Below are 23667 nucleotides of genomic sequence, written 5' to 3'. Positions count from 1 at the left end.
AAATGAGATCAATATGCTATTTCCGGCGGTGGTGACGCACTCCAGTGCCTCCGCTCGCAGAAGGCCTCGAGCGTACCAGTGGAGACCGCGGACTCCATCTCCAGGGAGAAACCCGGGCGTGAACGTAGCCGCGGTAGAGGCAGGCCGAACGACTGCACTCGACCGCCCGCTGCCTGGACCAGTTACTGACTCTTTGCTGAGCTACAGTTCCGCAGGCATTGAATGCCCTCCACATCCTCGCTCATTCTTCACACAGCTAGCTCGCTCGCTCTCTCTCTCTCTCTCTCTCGCTCGAGTTCTCATGCAGCTAGCTCACCGGCTTTGAAATGCAAAAACTCGGGCATGTATGGATTTTTGAAGTGGTCGCACAGCCCCCCCACCAAAATATTAAAAAAAAGGACTTGCATTCCTGTAGCGCCTTTCACGGACATCACAAAGCGCTTTACAGCCAATTAAGTACTTTTGGAGTGTAGTTACTGTTGTAATGTGAGAAATGTGGCAGCCAATTTGCACACAGCAAGCTCCCACAAACAGGAATGTGCTAATGACCCAGGTAATCTGATGTTGATTGAGGGATAAATATTGGCCCAGGACACCGGGGAGAACTCTCCTGCTCATCTTCGAAATAGTGCCATGGGATCTTTTACATCCACCTGAGAGAGCAGATGAGGCCTCGGTTTAGCATCTCATCTGAAAGCACTGCACTGGAGTGTCAGCCTAGATTTATGTGCCCAAGTCCCTGGAGTGGGACTTGAACCCACAACCTTCTGACTCAGAGGCGAGTGTGCTACCCACTGAGCCACGGCTGACACTAGAGGAAACATTGGATATGACCCCTAGTTCTACTCTCCAGCCAGGGGGAAATGACCTCTCAGCAGCTAATCTGTCAAGCCCGCTAAGAATTTTACACGTTTCAATGAGATCACTACTCAACTCCAGATAATATTGACCTGTTCGACTCAATCGCTCCTCACAGGACAACCCACTCAGCTGGTTGAGGTCACCTGACAGCACAGACCAATCAGCATACTTAGTTGTTATTCGGGTACACAGGGGTCGGTTTCACACCAGTGATCTCACCGAAAGATCGACTTGCAGACTGTGAAATGGCTAAGCGGAGGTGAAGAATTCTGAGCAATAGAGCAGTAATTGCAGACCTAAGATTGCATCCCAGTCTGGCAGCAAGCTCCAGCCCAACTCCCGTATTATGTGATGAAAGAAAGACTTGCATTTAGATAGCATCTTTCACAACCTCAGGCCCTCCCTAAAGCACTTTACAGCCAATGAAGTACTTTTGAGACGTAGTCACTGTTGTAACGCGGGAAACGCGGCAGCCAATGTACACACAGCAAGCTCCCACAAACGCAATGTGGTAATGACCAGATAATCTGATGTTGATTGAGGGATAAATATTGGCCCAGGACACCGTGGAGAACTCCCCTGCTCTTCTTCGAAATAATGCCACGGAATCTTTTACGTCCCTTTGAGAGCAGACGGGGCCTCAGTTTAACGTCTCATTCGAAAGACAGCGCCTCCGACAGTGCAGCACTCCCTCAATACTGCACTGGAGTGTCATCCTAGATTTTTTTCCCTGAAGGACTTGAAGCCACAACCTTCTGCATCAGAGGCGAGAGTGCCACTATCGAGTCCAGAGATTAAGAGTCTTATGCTCTACCGCCTGAGCAATCCGGGCATCTGGCCCAACGGGGATAATCACCGACTTGGTTTCATGGCTGCTTGAACCACAGAAATGTCATCTGTGCAAAGGGACTAACTATGAATGAAGAAAATGTCGCTTCATATCGTGATCCACAACTACAATTTCTCTCCGAGTTTCACAACAAATGTATAATTGTTACATTTTGTCTTATAATGCTCCTGTGAAGTGCCGTGGGACATCTTACAATGTTAAAAGTGCTTTATAAATGTTGTGCGTTATACAGCTGGCCATCTTTCGTTATAGCCTGACCCAAGACTGCTCAAAGTGGAGAAGCATCCGAGAAGGCGCCGAACACATCGATTCTCTTCGCCGGGAGCACGCGGAAGCCAGGTACTAACAGCGGACAACCCAAGCACCTCACCCACCCGTCCCTCCAACCACCGTCTGCCCCACTTGTGACAGAGACTGTCGGTCCCACATTGGTCTCATAGGTCACCTGAGAACTCATGTTAGTGCGGAAGCAAGTCATCCTCGACTCCAGGGGGAATGCCCAAGAAGGATCTTTTGTTGTAGAGTGTGACCATCATTGATGTCCGTTGCAGATCCATTTTAGAGACAGGTGAAGATTTTATTTTTAAACCTAAACAGAAAAAAAATCTGTGCCATTCAAACCATGCCATGAAAACACAAGAGAAACCCACAGATTGGAACATCTTCAAATGTCGCTTTAATTATTTTCCCCCTGAAACTGAATCTAACATTTTGCAAAAACAAAAGGCGTAACAAAACTCCAGGCTATCACAGCCGTCGGGTGATCAGCAGATCACCGGCTTCCGTTCGGTTAACATGCTAACACCGATAGTTAATCGACTGCTTCTGGATTTAAAATTCTGGGCGGAGAGCTCTGTGCCATACTTGGTGCTGTGTATCTCCCAGAGTCAGCACTGGGACTACCTTGCAGCCAGAGCGGGGACCTGCAGCACCACCCCCCCCAACCCCTCTTGCCAGAGCTGTATCTGACCCTCAGAATCGCAGGTTAAAGATCAAAAGGTCAATCCTCATTCCCTCATCAATCAGAGTCAGAGCAGCTCAGCGATGCTCCAATGAATCACACCCACCCCGTCAGGTTATGAACGGGTCTCCCCTCAGTTCGTGTTTTCCAGGCCATCTTGAAGATTAAAATGTTCGTGCAAGGTTTAAAATTATCACTCCCCCCCCCCCCCCCCCACCAAATTAAAATTAATTTTCAACAACAATAATTACTACTGTGTGCACTTTAAATTGCAGAGCAGTGCACGGCAAAGGGTGTTATGACAACAGAGAGCGGGGGATCATTATTCAGCAGCTTCGCCACTTGGAAGTCATTCATCTGGCAGATCAGCAGTCACGGGATCGATGCCCCGAGAGCACTGGCAGTCACCGGAAACAAACTGCGCTTCCCTCTAGGGGAGGAGAGAAGACGAGCAGGCTTGGGGAAGTGGGGTGAAAAAGAGAGAGATGAGGCGGCTGATGCAGGCAAATCGCCACGATACATTTGCTCATTGCTGTTCTATCGGGGGGTGGGGGGGAAGGGAATCAGGATTTCCACAGAAAATAGCCGACTGCAAATCTGGAGCCCGCTTGGGCTTTCAGCGACTTAATCTATAAAGAAAAAACATTCGCACAGAAACAGCAAGCGACTGAAGTCGTAAAATGTGCTGGTCACAGCTTGCTGACTGTATTTACCCTAGCGCTGGCCGTTAAAAGTGAACAAAAGTGGAGGAAGTCGTACATCCGAGCAGGGTCTTACATTGCGAAGGGTAACCGGGGAAATGCTGCGGTTGGATGGGTGCTCAAATGTTTAGGATCAGCTACGCGTCCACCTGGAATTGACCACTGAAAGATTAAATAAATGTTTGTTAAACAGTCTTTTTTTCTTTTATAATATAGGCGGACTCAAAACACACCAAGCTTCCAAGCCCTTTACAGATCCCGGTGATGGAAAGCCATTTTTTTTTGAAGATCGGGTAACTTCGCTCCTACAAAAGGCAGCATCTGAAGAAACCAGTGCAGGACAGACCTTCGCAACCATCACCGATCCATTCCGTTCTCCTCGGGCTGGCTGAAGCAAGTTCGGAGTAGCTGTTCGCAGAACTCCAACTCCTCCTGCATTCAGTCAATGAAAAATAAAGTTAGGCTCAAGTCATTATTTTTCCTCTCTCTCTGCTGATTCCCGTCCATTCCGCCTCCCCTGCGCTGTCCTCGGAGGCACCTGCCACCTTTAAGGGCCACACCAGCACTCCAGGGGCCCCGCGCAGCCGGCTTTTAAATCGGATAAACTGAGCACGCACGGGCGTTTGACTGGACCACGCAGCCCCAAAATGACAGGGAATATCCCTCTAGTGTCTGGCCTAAATGGTCACTCGTCACTGGTGAGACTGGAGAAGTATTATCATGCCATTTAACATCATCAACTTTTATTTATATAGCGCCTTTAATGTAGTAAAATGCCCCAAGACACTTCACAGCCGTGTTATAAAACAAAACAGATAAATTTGACACCGGGCCATTATGCCAAAAGCTTGGTCAAAGAGGTGGGTTTTAAAGAGCGCCTTAAAAGGAGAGGTAGAGAGGTGGAGAGGTTTAGGCAGGGAGTTCCAGAGCTTGGGGCCCAGGCAACAGAAGGCACGGCCACCGACAGTGGAGTGATTATAATCAGGGATGCTCAAGAGGGCAGAATTAGAGAACGCAGACATTTGGGGGGGGGGGGGGGGGTCTGGAGAAGATTACAGAGATAGGGAGGGGCGAGGCCATGCAGGGATTTGAAAACAAGGATGATAATTTTAAAATTGAGGCGTTGCTTAACCGGAAGCCGATGTAGATGAGTGAGCACAGGGGGTGATGGGTGAGCGGGACTTGGTAAGAGTTAGGACACAGGGCGGCCGAGTTTTGGATGACCTCAAGTTTGATTACAGGAGGCATCACATTCCAAGCCCCAATCATATGTCCTCATATGATGGCCACACATCTATCAGGTTTGCCAACTAGGGCCGATGGAATAATCATTGAAATCTGGAACCCAAGCTGGATTTTGCTCCTGGGCATCGTGGTGCTGCGCCCAATGGTAGTGACGTAATGCTGCCCTTGGCTATGATCAAATAACTCCACACAGACCAGGAAACAGAAGAGACGTCAAAGCGAAGTGTGCAGCGGGGTTTGCAAACATTGAAAAGATTCTTGTAATAATCACTAAACGAAAATGCATGAAAACATACAAGGGATATGGAGATAGCACAGACAAGTGGAGTTGAGGTAGAAGATCAGCCATGATCTCATTGAATGACGGAGCAGGCTCGAGGAGCCGAATGGCTTGCTCCTGCTTCTTTGACAAGGTCCCGCACAAGAGATTAGTGTGCAAAATGAAAGCACATGGTATTGGGGGTAATGTATTGACGTGGATAGAGAACTGGTTGGCAAAGTGTAGGAATAAACGGGTCCTTTTCAGAATGGCAGGCAGTGACTTGTGGGGTACTGCAGGGTTCAGTGCTGGGACCCCAGCTATTTACAATGTACATTAATGATTTGGACGGAGGAATTGAATGTAATATTCCAAGTTTGCAGATGACACTAAGCTGGGTAGCAGTGTGAGCTGTGAGGAGGAAGTTAAGTGGTTGCAGGGTGTCTTGGACAGGTTAGGTGAGTGGGCAAATGCATGGCAGATGCAGTATAATGTAGATACATGTGAGGTTATCCACTTTGGTGGCAAAAACAGGAAGGCAGAATATTATCTTAATGGTGACAGATTAGGAAAAGGGGAGGTGCAACGAGATCTGGGTGTCATGGTACATCAGTCACTGAAGGTTGGCATGCAGGTACAACAGGCGGTGATGAAGGCAAATGGCATGTTGGCCTTCATAGTGAGAGGATTTGAGTAAAGGAGCAGGGAGGTATTACTGCAGTTGTACAGGGCCTTGGTGGGGCCACACCTTGAATATTGTGTACAGTTTTGGTCTCCTAGTCTGAGGAAGGACATTCTTGCTATTGAGGTAGTACAGCGAAGGTTCACCAGACTGATTCCCGGGATGGCAGGACTTACATATGAAGAAAGACTGGATCGACTAGGCTTATATTCACTGGAATTTAGAAGAATGAGAGGAGATCTCATAGAAACATATAAAATTCTGACAGGATTGGACAGGTTAGATGCAGGAAGAATGTTGCCGATGTTGGGGAAGTCCAGAACCAGGGGTCACAGTCTAAGGATAAGGGGTAAGCCATTTAGGACCGAGATGAGGAGAAACTTCTTCACCCAGAGAGTGGTGAACCTGTGGAATTCTCTACCACAGAAAGTTGTTGAGCCCAGTTCGTTAGATGTATTCAAAAGGGAGTTAGATGTGGCCCTTACGGCTAAAGGGATCAAGAGGTATGGAGTGAAAGCAGGAATGGGGTACTGAAGTTGCATGATCAGCCATGATCATATTGAATGGTGGTGCAGGCTCGAAGGGCCGAATGGCCTACTCCTGCACCTATTTTCTATGTTTCTTATGTTCTTATATACAGCTTCTTCAATGATGCAGGCAGCATTTACAGACCAAAATATTACTGTTGCAATGCCGTGGAATTACAGCAGGGGTGCTGTGGGCCGGTGCGACAGAATGTATTCACCTTAAACGCTAACCTGTACTTTCACTTCAGATGGTGACTGACCTGCTGTGACGATGAAGGGCTCAGCCCAGCAGCACCACCAACAGGGACCTTGTGGTACTGCTGACGTTTTTTTTTTTAAGCTTAAAACCCCACATAATTAGAAAAATGGTCAGAAATGTTATTTTTGAAATGTAATGAATAGAATTTGCAGCTGGCTCAGAGAATTCCACATACTACCAAGGAAAGCAACAAGTGTTGGCTTTCAATTGTCAAAAGTATCAGCTGTGGCTCAATTGTTAGCACACTTGCCTCGTAGTCAGAAATTGTGGGTTCAAGCCCCACTGCAGAGACTCGAACACAACAATCTAGGCTATTACACCCAGTGCCGTGCTGAGGGAGCGCTGGACTGTCGGAGGTGCAGTCTTTCGGATGAGACGTTAGACAGAGGCCACGTCTGCTGTCTCAGGTGGAAGTTATAGATCCCAAGATGTGATTACACTAGCGAGGATACAGAGATTTACGAGGACGTTGCCAGTACTGGAGTATTTTAGCTATGAGGAAAGATTGGGTTGGCTGGGGTTGTTTTGTTTGAACAGATGAGGCTGAGGGGAGACCTAATTGAGGTGTATAAAATTATGAGGGGCCTAGATAGAGTGGATAGGAAGGACCTGTTTCCCTTAGCAGAGGGGTCAACAACCAGGGGGCACAGATTTAAAGTGGTAGGAGGTTGAGAGGGGATTTGAGCAGAAATCTTTTCACCCAGAGGGACCTCACTGCCTGAAAAGGATGGGAGAGGCGGAAATCCTCATCGCATTTAAAAAATAATTTAATATGCACCTGAAGTGCCGTAACCTACAGGGCTATGGACCAAGAGCTGGAAAGTGGGATTAGGCTGGATGGCTCTTTGTCAGCCAGCACAGACATGATGGACCCTATGGCCTCCTTCTGTGCTATAAATTTCTATGGTGCTATGACTATTTCGAATAAGAGCAGGGAAGTTATCCCCGGTGTCCTGGGCTAGTATTTATCCCTCAATCAACATCACTAAAACAGATTATCTGGTCACATGGCTGTTTGGGGGAGCTTGCTGTGCACAAATTGGCTGCCGCGTTTCCTACATTACAACAGTGACTGCACTTCAAAAGTACGTCATTGGCTGTAAAGCGCTTTGCCGTCCCGAGGTCATGAAAGGCGCCATATGAATGCAAGCCTCTCTTTTCTTTCATGAGCTATCTGGTCCACCTTTCATCTGAACGTAAAAGAATTCATGACTGAAACTACATGGACCAGGAACGTCAAGGGCCATGCTGTGCCAACTGATACTGGGCAGGTAGTTGGAACACAGTTATTGTTCTCAGCACTCTGGGGTCAGGGAGGTTGAGAAGACTGAAGTCAGTGAGGCCTCCTATTCCTGCTCACTGTTCAGTGACACACCCCACCCCCGCTAGGCGCACACAGGAAGAGCGAGGCGAGGTACCAGGGGGGCTACCGGTGTCAACAGAACCAGACACTATCTTCAGGAAAGGAGAGCGAGCATGGGGAAAAAAGTTTCCGTAAGCTTTTTCCAGGGGTCACAGTCTAAGGATAAGGGGTAAGCCATTTAGGACTGAGATGAGGAGAAACTTCTTCACTCAAGAGAATTGTAAACCTGTGGAATTCTCTACCACAGAAAGTTGTTGAGGCCAGTTCGTTAGATATATTCAAAAGGGAGTTAGATGTGACCCTTACGGCTAAAGGGATCAGGGGGTATGGAGAGAAAGCAGGAAAGGGGTACTGAAGTTGCATGATCATATTGAATGGTGGTGCAGGCTCGAAGGGCCGAATGGCCTACTCCTGCACCTATTTTCTATGTTTCCAAATCTAGGTCCAGTTATTCTACGCCTGTCCTGGACCTATACCTCCCTTGTAAAGAAAGAAAGACTTGCATTTATATAGCGCCTTTCACGACCAGATGTCTGAAAGCATTTTACAGTCAATGAAGTACTTTTGGAGTGTAGTCACTGTCGTAATGTGGGAAACGCAGCAGCCAATTTGCGCACAGCAAGCTCCCACAAACAGCAATGTGATAATGACCCAGATAATGTTTTTTTGTTATGTTGATTGAGTGATAAATATCGGCCCCAGGACACAAGGGATAACACCTCTGCTCTTCTTCAAAATAGTGCCCTGGGATCTTTTACGTCCACCTGAGAGGGCAGACAGGGCCTTGGTTTAATGTCTCATCCGAAAGATGGCACCTCCGACAGTGCAGCACTCCCTCAGCACTGCAATGGGAGTGTCAGCCTAGACTTATTTGCGCTCAAGTCCCTGCAGTGGGACTTGAACACATAAACCTTCCAACTCAGAAGCGAGGGTACTGCTCACTGAGCCACAGTTGACACAGCAGGGATAGAACGACTAGAACGACTAGTTTGTGTATCCAGTAACGGGCTGGCCCCATAATCTTAGCGCACCTGAAATTCTTCCTGATCTTTCAGCAACCGTAATCTCTCGATTAGAATCTCCTCCAGACACAGCTCCGGTTCTTGACACTGTTTCACTCCACGAGGGAAATTCGTCACCAGGCTGCGGAGGAAAGGAACACTCAGAGCGGGCTCGAGCAGAGGAACCAGGTCAAAACCCCGTCACGTAGATGACCAGGAGTAGTGTGCACAGTTTTGGTCTCCTTACTCAAGGACGGATATACTTCTCATAGAGGGAGTGTAACGAAGGTTCACCAGACTGATTCCTGGGATGGGGGGGGGATTGTCCTACGAGGAGAGATTGAATAGACTAGGCCGATATTCTCTAGAGTTTAGAAGAATGAGAGGTGATCTCATTGCAACATACAAAATTCTTACAGGGCATGACAGGGTAGATGCAGGGAGGATGTTTACCCCTGGCTGGGGAGTCTAGAACCAGGGGTCACAGTCTCAGAAGGGTCCCACTTCTGGGTGGGAATCATCGAGGGCGGAGTCTCGAGGGGACCGCGGAGACGCAGAAGGACCGAAAAAGGACAGTACAAATAGTCACATCAGGAACAAATAGGAGCAGGAGTAGGCCCTAAAGCCTGCTCTGCCATTTAATAAGATCCTGGCTGATGATCTACCTCAACACCACTTTCCCGCCCGATCCCATAATCACTTGATTCCCCTCGAGTCCAAATATCTGTCGATCTCAGTCTTGAATATACTCAATGACTCAGCATCCACTGCCCTCTGGGGTAGAGAATTCCAAAGACTCACAACCCTTTGAGTGAAGAAATTTCTCATCGCCGTCTTAAATGGCCGACCCCTTATCCGGAGACTGTGACCCCACCCACAGTTCGAGACTCTTCAGCCAGGGGAAAGAGCTTCTCAGTATCTACCCTGTCAAGCCCTCTCCGAGTATTTCAATGAGAATTCCACCTCTGAAACCTTGCCCACTTATACCCCTTACTGCACCCGCCTCTGCTGCCGAAATCCTCACCCACATCCTCATTTCTTGAGCATTATTTCTCAAATGCCCTTTTCCTCGGCCTCCTGACATAAGCTTCAGCAAATCCACGGTCGCTTGTCCAAGTCTTCTCCCACCCATCCTCATCCACCTGATCCTCGACTCGGTTGAATTGACTTCAGGATCCATATCTTCACTTTTATGTCCCTTACCAGCCTTAAGAACATAAGAAGTTGGAGCGGGTGTAGGCCATAAGGCCCCTCGAGCCTGCTCCGCCACTCAATAAGATCATGGCTGATCTGATCATGGACTCAGCTCCACTTCCCTGCCCGCTCCCCATAACCCTTGACCCCTTATCGTTTAAGAAACTGTCTATTTCTGTCTTAAATTTATTCAATGTCCCAGCTTCCACAGCTCTCTGAGGCAGCGAATTCCACAGATTTACAACTCTCAGAGAAGAAATTTCTCCTCATCTCTGTTTTAAATGGGCGGCCCCTTATTCTAAGATCATGCCCTCTAGTTCTAGTCTCCCCCACTAGTGGAAACATCTTCTCTGCATCCACCTTGTCAAGCCCCCTCATAATCTTATACGTTTCGATAAGATCACCTCTCATTCTTCTGAATTCCAATGAGTAGAGGCCCAACCAACTCAACCCTTCCTCATAAGTCAACCCCCTCATCCCCGGAATCAACCGAGTGAACCTTCTCTGAACTGCGTCCACAGCAAGAATATCCTTTCGTAAATATGGAAACCAAAACTGCACGCAGTATTCCAGGTGTGGCCTCACCAATACCCTGTACAGCTATAACAAGACTTCCTGCTTTTATACTCCACCCCCTTTGCAATAAAGGCCAAGATCACTTGCCCCATCCTATTTCGTAGAAGCTTACAGCATTCAGCCCATCGTGCTGGTGCCGACTCAATCGAATTAGTCCCACTCCTTTGCACTTTCCGCATAGCCCACATTGGGGAATTATTTACCACCTCCTCCATCAGGGACTGGCCCTTCAACCACGACGTTCCTTCCTTTCAACTATCTGGACAGAGTAGATGGAGGGAAACTGTTGCCGGAAGGGTTGAGAACAGATTTAAGGTGATTGGCAGAAGCACCAAAGTCAACGCAAGAAAAAAAACCTGTTTTTACGCAGCGAGTGGTCGGGATCGGGAATTCACTGCGTGACAGGGTGTTGGAGGCAGACTCAATCTGATCTTTCAAAAGGGTGTTGGAGAAGTATCTGAAGGTAAAAAAATTAGCAGGGCTACGTGGAAAGGGCGGGGGGAAAGTGGGCCTAACTGGGAGTCAGGAAGTGAGACACTCACCGAATACTCAGCCTCTGACCTGCTCTTGTTGCCACAGTATTTGTGGGCTTGATGGGCCAAATGGCCCTCTTCCGTACTGTAACCATTCTATGATTCTAACTCTCTTCCTAAATCACTTGCCCTTGCTACCCCTCTCTGCCTTTGAAAGCCCCTTTATAAACCTCTCTCTCTTTAACCATGCCAATGGCCTCGGCTACCCAAGTGGCCTAACAACCTGCTTGGCACCCAGCTCCGGGTTAAGAGGGGCACGGTATAAACACAAATTGTTGCTGTACGTATAGGTCTGGAATGGTCCAACCATCTCAGTCAGCAAAGCAGTGACTAAAGGAGGGGTAGGGTTTGGGAGTGCAACCGGACCCCGTAGCCCTGGTTCGGGAGGGAGGTGGGGAAGAATCACAAAGGTGGGCACAGGCATTCTCCTCTCGGACCTCCAAAGTGCAAACATGCCCACCTTACACAGATTTGCTCCTCCCCACATCCTCCATGTATTAATGATCAAGACTCGATGCACCAGCTCCCACTGGAACCCGTGTGTCCGGCTAACCAAGGGTTCCCCTGTTGGAACCCATGTGGACGGTGAATGCGAACAGGAATCGGTTCGGGCCACGAAGTCCTCCCTGGTTAAATAGTCTGCCGAGACACACACAGCCTGAAGACGAGTGGATAACTGGAGGAACAGTATGCAGTGCCAACAGTCGGAGAGAAAATAAAAAGAGTGGGGGGGGGAAACGGGGGGACACGGCAGTGATAGACTGGAAGGCGGAGGGTGGGTGAAAAAGCTTCGTACAACCTACCTGCACAGTGCACCCAGAACATGCTCATGGAAGGCATCATGTTCGGTCTGTATGAGCGACACTAACTGCTGTACCATCCCCATTGAGCACAGCACGTCTGTAGGAAGCAAAGTAGCAAACTTTAATCTTTACTGTTGGACTTGCGGTTTCAACGTCCCCGCTACATTTCATTTACTTGCCTCCCCTCTTTTAAAAAGGCAATACTCCTGCCTTTCTATTGTTAAAAGGACGCTCCAGGGATCTGCTTGCACATCACCAGGACTGCTGGGAGCCAATGTTCCCTTCCAGCCACGCGCCTGCACAGCACTCTGCAGCTCCTGCGCAATACGCGGTATTTTGAATGGGCCACACACCCAAAAGGAACACTGCTTGGAGCACGGGGAATTTAAACCCGTTGATATGCTCTCGTTGCACCTGGGCAGTGCAGCTCTGTCGTGCTCTCTCAATATGTCCCATCAAGCCTGGTTCTTCACCCCTTCCCCGCCTGAAGCACTGGCTCTTTGCTGAACTGCAGTTCTATTTGTGTCCGCAGTGTTAGCAGGCTATTCGAACACCTGGGGGGGGTGGGGGAGCGTCGCCCGATCCTGCCTTTACCCGAGGGTTCTGCACGTGTACGTCCAACATGGGTCGAGGGACGGGGTGTGAACACAGGAGAAAAGAAAGACCTGCATTCATATAGCGCATTTCACAACCACCGGACGTCTCAAAGCACTTTACAGCCAATGAAGTACTTTTGGAGTGTAGTCACTGTTGTAAATGTGGGAAACGCAGCAGCCAATTTGCGCACAGCAAGCTCACACAAACAGCAATGTGATGACGACCAGATAATCTGTTTTTTTCGTTATGCTGATTGAGGGATAAATATTGGCCAGGACATTAGGGATAACTCCCCCTGCTCTTCTTCGAAATAGTGGCTGTGGGATCGTTTACGTCCACCTGAGAGCGCAGGCGGGGACTCGGTTTAATGCTCACCCGAAAGACGGCACCTCCGACAGTGCAGCGCTCCCTCAACACTGCCCTGGAATTCCTAGATTTTTGTGGTCAAGTCTCTGGAGTGGGACTTGAACCCACAACCTTCTGACTCAGAGGCGAGAGTGCTGCCCACTGACACCGATAATTTAGAGGCTCAATGCAGCGTTTCAATACAAGAGTAGCCAAGTCAGCAAGGACTGAAACCTTGGGAGCTTGGCTTGTGAGACCGAAAACTGGCTGAGCTTCACTTAATCCTTGACTCTCAATGGCACAAGAGGAACAAAACTACAGGCGCACTGTGCTGCTGTAACAGCTTTTCAAGGAAACGTCGCACGTCCATAGACCCGGAATAAATGGCAGCTGGCATCAAGCAACATGCCTCCCAGCTCCCTGCTGACTGCAAGTTTAGCATCAGTGCCCAGGCTTTGCACTGATGCTAAAGCTACAGTGTGTAAATTGTGTGTTATGGTCTAAACGGCCTGTCCTCCTTTTCTTGGCTCTTGTGTCAGGTCAGGTCACGCTCTGACTGCCTTTTCACTGGAATCACAGAGTGGGTGTGAAGCAAGACCATTCAGCACTGATGCTACAGTGTGAACTCCTCCCGAGTGGGGTCACTGTGCTGGCTGCCGTGCTCCAAAAGCTATTTAGAGCAGTTGGCTCCAGATACGAAATCTGATCTTCGTTGCTTCAGCTGATCGCAGCCTGGGAAGCGGTTGGAGAGCAATTAGCTTCAGTGGCCCCGAGACAGGTACGGGTATTAGGCGGTCATTCAACTATAGAGGGCACCACACACACACTAGGGCAGACACGTCTGTGAGAAATCAGATCTCCAACAAGCGAGAGTCTAACCACCGTCCCTTGACATTCAATAGCATTACCATCGCCGAATCCCCACCATCAACATCCATTGACCAGAAACTTAACTGGACCAGCCACATAAATACTGTGGCAACAAGAGCAGGTCAGAGGCTGGGTATTCTGCGGCGAGTGTCTCACCTCCTGACTCCCCAAAGCCTTTCCACCATCTACAAGGTACAAGTCAGGAGTGTGATGGAACACTCTCCACTTGCCTGGATGAGTGCAGCTCCAACAACACACAAGAAGCTCGACAGCATCCAGGACAAAGCAGGCCGCTTGATCGGTACCCCATCCACCACCTTCAACATTCACTCCCTCCACCACCGGCGCCCCCTGGCTGCAGTGCGCACCATTCACAAGATGCACTGCAGCAACTCGCCAAGACTCCCAAACCCGCAACCTCTGCCACCGAGAAGGACAAGGGCAGCAGGCGCATGGGAACACCACCACCTCCACGTTCCCCTCCAAGCTACACACTATCCTGCCTTGGAAATATATCGGCCGTTCCTTTACCATCGCTGGGTCAAAATCCTGGAACTCCGTCCCTAAAAGCACTGGGGGAGCATCTTCACCACACGGACTGCAGCGGTTCAAGAAGGCGACTCACCACCACCTTCTCACGGGGCAATTAGGGATGGGCAATAAATGCCGGCCTTGCCAGCGACGCCCACATCCAATGAACTATTAAAAAAAGAAAAACGATCTGGGCGTTTCTGGTATTTATTATAGTGACTCTTGCTGGAAAAGAGCGCGCGTGTGTATGGCTGTCCAATAAGGGCAGAATCGTGCTGAGCTACGAGGCCTCCTGTGATTGAATAGCCTGCCAATACTTACTGGGGACAACGGGCCTGTGTGGAACTGTATCCGAGCACGAGTCAGCACCTTCAGGAGAGCAGAGGAGAAAAAAGTGGGAGAAGGAAAAAAAAAAAAAATTACAAACCCAATCGCAGCACATTAAGTTTGGGCAAGGAAGACACGCACGCGCACCCGCTCCGATTCCCCCCAGCCCCCCTCCCACCCCTCCATTATTAAGCCAAATTCTGACCTTTGTGCTCAGGGCTGCTGATGAGCAGGTTCTGCAGCAGAAAGGCAGCTTTCACCTTCAGCTTCTCAATGCCGCTCTGCATGGCCCTCATCAACACCGAGAAACCGTCGTGCTCGACAAACTCCAACAAGCCAGCCTCCTGCTCGCGCACCAAGCCTGAAAGGGTGGGGGGGGGGGGGGGGAATAAACAGAGTTAAATTAACATCTCGTCAACTTTCAAACGTTGCGCAGCATTACAAACACCTGCTCCTGTCGTAACAGCATATACAAGCCAGTGCAGCAGTCGCTCAGACCTGTGCCAGTATTAGGCGGCAATGTGACTATAGTCAGCTGTGGCTCAGCGGGTAGCACACTCGTCTCTGAGTCAGAAGGTTGTCAGTTTAAGCCCCACTCCAGGGACTTGAGCACAAAAATCTAGGCCGACACTCCCAGTGCAGTGCTGAGGGAGTGGCGCACTGTCAGAAGTGCCGTCGTTCGGATGAGACGTTAAGCTGCCCTCTCAAATGGATGTAAAAGATCCCATTTCGAAGAGGAGCAGTTGAGCTATACCCGGTGTCCTGGGGCCAAAATTTACGCCTCAATCAACATCACAAAAAACAGATTATCTGGGTCATTATCACATTGCTGTTTGTGGGAGCTTGCTGTGCGCAAATTGGCTGCCGGGTTTCCCACATTACAACAGTGACTACACTCAAAAAGTACTTCATTGGCTGTAAGGCACTCTGGGACGTCCTGAAGTTGTGAAAGGCGCTATATAAATGCAAGTTCTCTCTTTCAATACAGGGGCTAACAGAGGAAACTTTTGCCCGCCTTCTAATGTCTCTCTCAAATATCTCTCTTCCTCCCTCCCCCCTCCCCCCCCGATATGATCACGCAAGGCGAGGCACTTACACGATACAGCAAAGAGAGCCTTGATTCGAACCATTTCGCTGTTGTCGCTGTTCAGGAGGTCCAGCAGTTTGGGCATGGCGCCCAGGCTCAGCACGTGCTCCTGGACGAAGGGGTTATTCTGGCTGCACGTGCCGATGAGGTGTGCCGTTCGCCATCGCAGCTCGGGGTCCGGGCATTCCAGGAAGTTTGTCACCACCAGCTGCATGCCGGCCAGCTTACAGAAATCTAAGCAAAGGGGAGGTTAATAAATCTGCCGACTCAGTGACCATAGTTCCCCGGGGCTAGCTAGTGGAGAATATCAGCCATGGTTCCCACTCCCCATCGTATCCAACATTACAACAGTGACTACACTGCAAAAGTATTTCACTGTCTTATGAAGAAAGGTTGAGCAGGTTGGGCCTGTATTCATTGGAGTTTAGAAGAAAGAGAGGTGATCTTATTGAAACATAAAGATTCTGAGGGGGCTCGACAAGGTAGATGCAGAGAGGATGTTTCCCCTCATGGGGGAATCTAGAACTAGGGGTATAGTTTAAGAACATTTAAAATGGAAATGAGATGGAATTTCTTCTCAGAGGGTCGTGAATCTTTGGAATTCTCTGCCCCAGAGAGCTGTGGAGGCTGGGCCATTGAATATATTCAAAGTGGAGATAGACAGATTTTGGAACAATAAAGGAGTGAAGGGTTATGGGGAACAGGCAGAGAAGTGGAGCTGAGGCCATGATCTTATTGAATGGCGGCGCAGGCTCGAGGGGCCAAATGCCCGACTCCTGCTCCTATTTCTTATGCTCTTACTGGCTGTAAAGCGCTCTGGGATGTCCCACTGTTGTGAAAAGCGCTGTATAAATGAAAGTCTTTTTTTTAAAGTCTGAATAAAAATGGGAAAAAGACTCCCAAGCCTCACGGATAACATTACGTACCTCTTGCATTGTCGAGGTTTTCGCACAAGTCCGACACAGTATCGAGTGCATTCCACCTCCGTCCTTCCTCGCTTGTGTCGTCGTCGGATGTGTCCAGAATTTGCAGACAATCTTTGATCTGTTTAACTTCATCCAGCTGTCCGTTAAATGCGTCCGACAATGCTTCCTGCAGCCACTGTCTGCGCTGAGGGGACAGAGGCAGAAAGAGAGAGAGGCCGTTATTAAATTGCAGCAATACACGCACTACACAGAGGAGCGGGTGGACTAAAGGGGAAAAATAGCACCCCCACCTCGCAGCATCTTAGTGGACAAACCAATGTAACCGATCATAGAAATTTACAGCACAGAAGGAGGCCATTTCGGCCCATCGTGTCCGCGCCGGCCAACAAGAGGCTATCCAGCCTAATCCCACTCTCCAGCTCTTGGTCCGTAGCCCTGTGGGTTACAGCACTTCAAGTGCACATCCAAGTACTTTTTAAATGTGGTGAGGGTTTCTGCCTCTACCACCCTTTCAGGCAGCGAGTTCCAGACCCCCACCATCCTCTGGGTGAAGAAATTTCCCTTCGAATCCCCTCTAAACCTTTTATCAATTATTTTAAATTTATGCTGCCTGGTTGTTGACCTCTCTGCGAAGGGAAATGGGCCCTTTCTATCCACTATAGCTAGGCCCCTCATAATTTTATACTGCACAATAAGGTCTCCCCTCAGCCTCCTCTGTTCCAAGGAAAGCAAATCCAGCCTATCCAATCTATCCTCATAGCTGAGATTCTCCACTCCTGGCAACATCCTCGTAAATCTCCTCTGTACTCTCTCCATTGCAATCACATCCTTTCTGTAAGGCGGTGACCAGAACTGCATGCAGTACTCCAGCTGTGGCCTAACCAAATTGGTCTTGGAGGGAGTGCAGCATAGGTTTACCAGAATGACACCCAGAAGTCAAGGGTTAAGTTATGAGGAGAGATTACACATAGTAGTGTTGTATTCCCTGGAATTTAGAACGTTAAGGGGTGATCTGATAAAAGTTTTCAGGATATTAAGGGGAACAGATAGGGTAGACAGAGAGACTATTTCTGGTAGTTGGGGAGTCTAGGACTAGGGGCATAGTCTAAAAATTAAGAGCCAGACCTTTCAGGAGTGAAATTAGGAAACACTTCTACACACAAAAAGGGTGGTGAAAGTTTGGAACTCTCCTCCGCAAATTGGATGCTGGGTTAATTGTTAATTTTAAATCTGAGATTGATAGCTTTTTGTTAACCAAACATATAAAGGGATATGGGCAAAGACGAGTATATGGAGTTAGGTCGCAGATCAGCCGCGATCTCATTGAGTGGTGGATCAGGCTTGAGAGGCTGAATGGCCCCCTCCCACACACACACAATAAAATGCTGCCTGACCTGCCATGTTTCCGTTTTTGTTTCCGGTTTCCAAAAGCTGCAGTCAGTCGTTGTATTGCTCCCCAGGCTCACATCAGGAATCTTGTCTAAACAACAATAACTTGTATCTAAATAGCGCCTTTCATGTAGTGAAACGTCCCAAGGCGCTCCAGAGTGTTACGAGATAAAAAAAATTCGACACCGAGCTGCATGAGAAATTAGCTTGGTCAAAGAGGTCAGTTGTAAGGAGCATCTTGAAGGAGGAAAGAGAGGTAGAGAGGTGGAGAGGTTCAGGCAGGGAGTTCCAGAGCTTGGGACCCAGGCAACAGAAGGCACGGCCACGGGTGGTTGAGCGATTACAATCAGGGATGCTCAAGAGGGCAGAATTAGAGGAGCGCAGACATCTCGGTGGGATTGTGGGGCTGGAGGAGATTAATGACCAGTGATCGAATGTAAAACTGTCTGATCTGTACAGCTTGCGATGCCTTTAAACAGTAGACCATTAGGTAGGGTGTGGAAGGGGAGGAAAGGTCAAGTAGAATCATACTTACATCTTCTGTCATGGGATGTAATTCAGGAGCGGTGTCACCCACGGACCCTGCCTCCACTGCGAGTCTCAGCAGACCCTGGAGATTGTTTGGATGCTGCCTGTTTCTCTCAGGTCCACCTTCCGCCATTTTAAAGTAACCTCAATCTGGAAGGAAAAAAAAAATCTTTTAATCATCAAGCAACTATTGTGGATGAGGAAAGTGTGAACGAGGAAAATCTTCAAAGCTGCACCAAATTCTTTCCACCACTCCAGTGAGGTGGAAGCCCCCATTGCTTTTGGATAGGAATAATCTCGAGTTTTCATGACTGAATTAGCATTATTGGCTGATGAGGAGACTGGTGTATGAGGCTCTACTGTCAAATGGATCGTATATGGGCCTGATGGTCTTGCCTCATCTTCACTTTCCTATCATATCCATCTTTCAGATGAGATGTTAAACCAAGGCCCTGTTTCCTACATTACGACAGTGACTACACTCCAAAAGAAAGTACTTCAATGGCTGTAAAGCGCTTTGGGACATCCCGAGGGTGGCACTATAGAAAGAAAGACTTGCATTTATATAGCATCTTTCACTACCACTGGATGTCCCAAAGCCCTTTACAGCCAATGAAGTCACTGTTGCAATGTAGGAAACGCGGCAGCCAATTTGCGCACAGCAAGCTCCCACAGACAGCAATGTGATAATGACCATATAAGAGTAAGACACAGGTCGTCTACCAACCAGCCGCCCGCCACACAGTACGGCTCCCCGGTTATCAAGATCCACAATGAGACCTTGGTCAATGTGGACCACTTACCATAACTTGGGAGCATACTATCAGCAAGGGCAGACATCGATGACGAAGTCCACCTTCAGTGTGCCAGTGCAGCATCCGGCTGCCTGAGGAAAAAAATGTTCGAAGACCAGGATCTCAAACGCAACAGCAAGTTCACGGTCAACAGAGCAGTAGTGATACCCGCCCTCCTCTAAGATTCGGAGACATAGACTATGTACAGCAGGCACCTCAAAGCACGGGAACAGTACCGCCAACGCTGCCTCGGCAAAATCCTGCAAATTTATTAGCAGGATAGGCACACCAACGTCAGCGATCTCTCTCGTCCAATATCCCCAGCATCGAGGCATTGACCGCACTCGACTGGCTCCGGTGGGCGGGCCACATCGTCCGCATGCTCGATGCTTGACTCCTGAAACAGGCGCTCTACTCCGAGCTACGGCAGGCGAGCCCCAGGTGGGCAGAGAAAACATGACAAGGACACCCTCAAAGCCGCCTTGAAAAAATGCAACATCCCCCCCCAACGACTCTGGTGAGTCCCTGGTCCAAGACCAGTCCGCCCTAAGTGGAGGAAGAGCATCCGGGAGGGCGCTGAGCACCTCGAGTCTCGTCGCCGAGAGCATGCAGAAACCAAGCGCAGGCAGCGGAAGGAGCGTGCGGCAACCCAGACTCCTCGCCCACCCTTTCCTTCAACCACTGTCTGTCCCACCTGTGACAGAGACTGGAATTTCCGTATTGGACTGTTCAGCCACCCGAGAACTCACTTTTAGTGTGGAAGCAAGTCTTCCTCGATTCCGAGGGACTGCCTGTGATATTTATAAATGACTTATAAAGGAATAGAGAGCCATATGTCCAAGTTTATAGATGACACCAAGTGATTATAAAAAGAGATATCAGGATAGGGCACCAAGAGGTAGGTTTTAAGGGGCGACTTAAAGTAGCTGGTGTGCAACGGCCACCTCACGTTAAAAGAATTCATTCACAGTCACCTTCCACCATTTAAAATGAGATCATCAGTCACCTGAGTACTCATTTTTGGTGTGGAAGCAAGTCATCCTCGACCCCGAGGGACGGCCTATGATGATGAAAGGAGGAGATAGAGGCGGAGAGGTTTAGGGAGGGAGTTCCAGAGCTTGGGGCCCAGGCAACTGCGCACAGCAAGCTCTCACAAACAGCAATGTGATAACGACCGGAGAATCTGTTTTCGTCATGTTGATTGAGGGATAAGTATTGGCCGAGAGCAGGCAGAAAATCAAGCGCAGGCAGCGGAAGGAGCGAGCGGCAAACCAGACTCCCCTCCCCTCCCCACCCCACCCACCCTTTCCTTCAACCACTGTCTGTCCCACCTGTGACAGAGACTGTGATTCCCGCACTGGACTGTTCAATCACCTGAGAACTCACTTTTAGAGTGGGAGCATGTTTCTAGGTCTTCCTCGATTCCGAGGGGCTGCCTGTGATGGTGATGACGATGGGAATAATCTGCCCCATCACTGAGCACAATGGCCGCCTCCACAGGCCGCGCTCACTGAAGGCTGCCATTAAGAGATTTAAATATTTAAAAGCCTCCCCGCAACCCGCGCTCTCACCCGCTCCTCGCCCGCCGGCCGGCCACGCTCCGTCCTGTAATTCCCGCCGCGCCGCCCACGCAAGAAGCTGCTCGGCCTTTCCAGATTCTTCCAGCGTCTTCTTTTTTTTTTAAAAAAAAAGCTTTCTCTCGCTCACTCAGCCCGTGGGCGCCACCATTTTGCCGGAAGCTGCGTCACCCCCTTGTGGCGTCGGGTCGGCCGGAGGTGACGTCATTGCGGGGCAATTGTGCGCTCGCCTGTGTGTGTGTGTTGCTCAACCCTACGCCGCCATCTTGGACAGCCCAGCCCCTTTGCCCCGCAGCACTTGGCTCAGTGGGCCAGCAGGAGAGGCTGGCTGGAGGGTCCCAGGGCCACACCAAACAAAAATAAGAAACAAAATATCCTACTGCCTTTTTTTTTAGATGGGAACACCTAATAAAGGAATAAACTTATAAAAAGAAATAAAGACTTGCGCGCCTTTCATCTCATCTTAGGCGGTCCCTTGAAATTAGGATACATGTCTCTATATCGTCTCTGTGAACGAGGGCAAACATTGATTACAGGGTAGACAATAACTGCTGGGTATCCCGATTCTCATCGTTCCACTATTGGTGGTCGTGCCTTCAGCTGCCTTATCTCCAAAGTTGGGGATCTTCATCATCACAGGCAGTCCCTCGAATCGAGGATGACTTGCTTCCACGCCAAAAAGTTCACAGGTATTTCAATGATGGACCTAAAATTCCAGGTCCGAACTAAATCTTGAAGGGTGGAAGATGCCTGTGCTTGGAATTTTTTTAAACATGTGGTGACCATTGCACACCAGCCACCACACAGGCTTGACAGAGCTAAGTCGTTACCCAGTGGCAAGGGTTAACCAAGACCATTGGAGACCTGCTCTGCTGCATGGACCTAGTGCACACACATATCGCAGTGTGGGCTGGCCCGTGCTGCCCCTGGGCCCCTATCACAGTAGTCATTCAACACTTTCAGTGTCAGCTGTGGCTCCATGGGTAGCACACTCGCCCGCGAGTCAGAAGGTTGTGAGTTTAAGTCCCACTCCGGAGACTTGTGCTGACATTCCCAGTGCAGTGCTGAGGGAATGCTGTTCTGTCGGAGGTGCCGTCTTTCGGATGATCATCTGCAAGGATCGTCAGCAGGTCGGGGCCTTCAAAGGAGCGTACCACTTCAAGGTACAGTGTGTGCTGGAGAGCGACGGCAGTGAAGAGGGTGATTAGATTGGACGTCGCCAAGGTCCAGGTTGCTGATTGGAGCGTGGGCAGGTACAGCAGGAGCGGTGAGGTTGGGTTGCAGGAGCGATTGTGGTGCAATGTGATCAGCATCCAGGAGAGGCGAGAGGTAATTTCTAGTCTGTGGTAAGTTAGCGGATCTCGGCGTCGACAGCAGCTGGGTGCTACAGTTGGCGCCATCTTCCTGAAAAAAAGACGTGCCTTTTTGAAGTATAGTCACTTGTAATGTGGGAAACGCGGCAGCCAATTTGCGCATAGCAAGCACCTACAAACAGCAATGTGATCATGACCAGATCCAGGGGCAGACCACACTGCGACATGTCCGTGCAGCAGAGCTGGTCTCCAGTTGTCTTGGTTAACCCATGCCAATGGACCAAGACCTGGCTCTGTCAAGCCCGTGTGGTGGCTGGTGTGCAACGGTCACCCCAAGTTAAAAAAATCCACGCACAGGCATCTTCCACCCTTCAGCATGTAGTTTGGGATCTGGAATATTAGGTCCTTCATTGAAACACCTGTGAACTCATCCCTTTTTGCCATGGAAGCAAATCATCCTCGATACAAGAGACCGCCTATGATGATGACTTTTGGATGAGACGTTAAACCGAGGTCCCGTCCGCTCTCTCAGGTGGATGTAAACGATCCCACGACGCTATTTCCAAGAAGAGCAGGGGAGCTATCCCCGGTGTCCTAGGCCAATATTTATCCCTCAATCAACATGACAAAAACAGAGATTATCTGGCCATGATCACATTGCTATTTGTTGGTGCTTGCTATGCGCAAATTGGCTGCCACGTTTCCCACATTACAAGTGACTATACTTCACAAAGACAAGTCTTTTTTTTCAGGAAGGTGTAGCACTCAGCTGCTGTCGACGCCAAGATCCGCTAACTTACCACAGACTAGAAATTACCCACCAGAGGGTTGTCAGTGCCCTCTGCATGTATTGGTTTATAGGTTGCAGGTGCAATGGTCGCCTCTGTGGAATCTTAGGGGGCGAAATTGCCCCTTTTTATAGCCACGTTAGCGCCTACAGGGCAGTTTTCGCCTGGAGGAGAAGGGCATAAAAGCGGGACATAAAAGTACCCACGGCACTATTTCGAAGAAGAGCAGGGAAGTTATCGCCAGGTGTCCTGGTCAATAACTGTCCCTCAACCAACATCACTAAAAACAGATTATCTGGTTACCACATTCCTGTTTGTGGGAGCTTGCTGTGTGCAAATTGGCTGTCGCGTTTCCTACATTACAACAGTGACTACACTTCAAAAAGTACTTCATTGGCTGTAAAGCACTTTGGGATGTCCGATGGTCATGAAAAGCGCTATATAAATGGCAAGACCTTTTTTTGCAACCTTTAAATAGTGGTTTCCATGCGATCTAAATGCCAAGATTGGAGTGGCTTTTCCCTCAAGCTCCTGGGAGCTGGGTGGAAGCAGGTCTGTGAAACCCTTGATGCAGAGCTATTAAGAGTACACAAGAACATAACATAAGAAATAGGAGCAGGAGTAGGCCATTTGGCCCCTCAAGTGTGCTCCATCAATAAGATCATGGCTGATCTCCTACGTAACGCAAGCAGGAAATTCAGTTGTTCTGCTTGTTCTCCAAATTTATTCTGTCCTTAGCGATCAGGTTAAGTGAAAGTATTGAGTGTCATCTATTTTGTG

The 23667-nt window shown here is 49.2% G+C and overlaps 1 protein-coding gene across 4 annotated transcripts; it reads right to left on the bottom strand.

Annotated features, from left to right (window-relative positions):
* Positions 1–2370: 2370 nt before the first annotated feature.
* On the bottom strand, positions 2371–20950 carry hspbp1 (HSPA (heat shock 70kDa) binding protein, cytoplasmic cochaperone 1). Of its 4 annotated transcripts, XM_070861732.1 has the most exons (10): positions 20781–20950; positions 19219–19301; positions 18423–18565; positions 16499–16682; positions 15582–15806; positions 14691–14846; positions 14480–14527; positions 11816–11912; positions 8740–8851; positions 2371–3805 (listed from the first exon to the last, which is right to left on the bottom strand). In XM_070861732.1, the coding sequence occupies exons 3-10, from the start codon at positions 18546–18548 to the stop codon at positions 3731–3733; spliced, it is 1023 nt and encodes a 340-aa protein (XP_070717833.1). In that variant the 5' UTR covers positions 18549–18565; positions 19219–19301; positions 20781–20950; the 3' UTR covers positions 2371–3730. The 4 variants fall into 4 exon arrangements, with proteins under 4 accessions (XP_070717833.1, XP_070717832.1, XP_070717834.1 ...); XM_070861731.1 differs by lacking the exon at positions 19219–19301; XM_070861733.1 differs by lacking the exons at positions 19219–19301; positions 20781–20950 and adding an exon at positions 20596–20710.
* Positions 20951–23667: the final 2717 nt, after the last annotated feature.

Source organism: Pristiophorus japonicus, chromosome 19, assembly GCF_044704955.1.
Source record: "Pristiophorus japonicus isolate sPriJap1 chromosome 19, sPriJap1.hap1, whole genome shotgun sequence".
Classification (NCBI taxonomy): domain Eukaryota; kingdom Metazoa; phylum Chordata; class Chondrichthyes; family Pristiophoridae; genus Pristiophorus; species Pristiophorus japonicus.
This window is presented reverse-complemented; position numbering and strand designations above follow the sequence as displayed.

What these genes read in the sequence shown, in the direction of transcription:
- hspbp1 (XM_070861732.1), bottom strand. Translation starts at nt 18,548, where the DNA reads ATGGCGGAAGGTGGACCTGAGAGAAACAGGCAGCATCCAAACAATCTC. An exon ending in TACATCCCATGACAGAAGAT is followed by an intron (nt 16,683 to 18,422) that starts GTAAGTATGATT and finishes CTGTCCCCTCAG; the next exon opens with CGCAGACAGTGGCTGCAGGA. An exon ending in GGCTCTCTTTGCTGTATCGT is followed by an intron (nt 14,847 to 15,581) that starts GTAAGTGCCTCG and finishes CCACCCTTTCAG; the next exon opens with GCTTGGTGCGCGAGCAGGAG.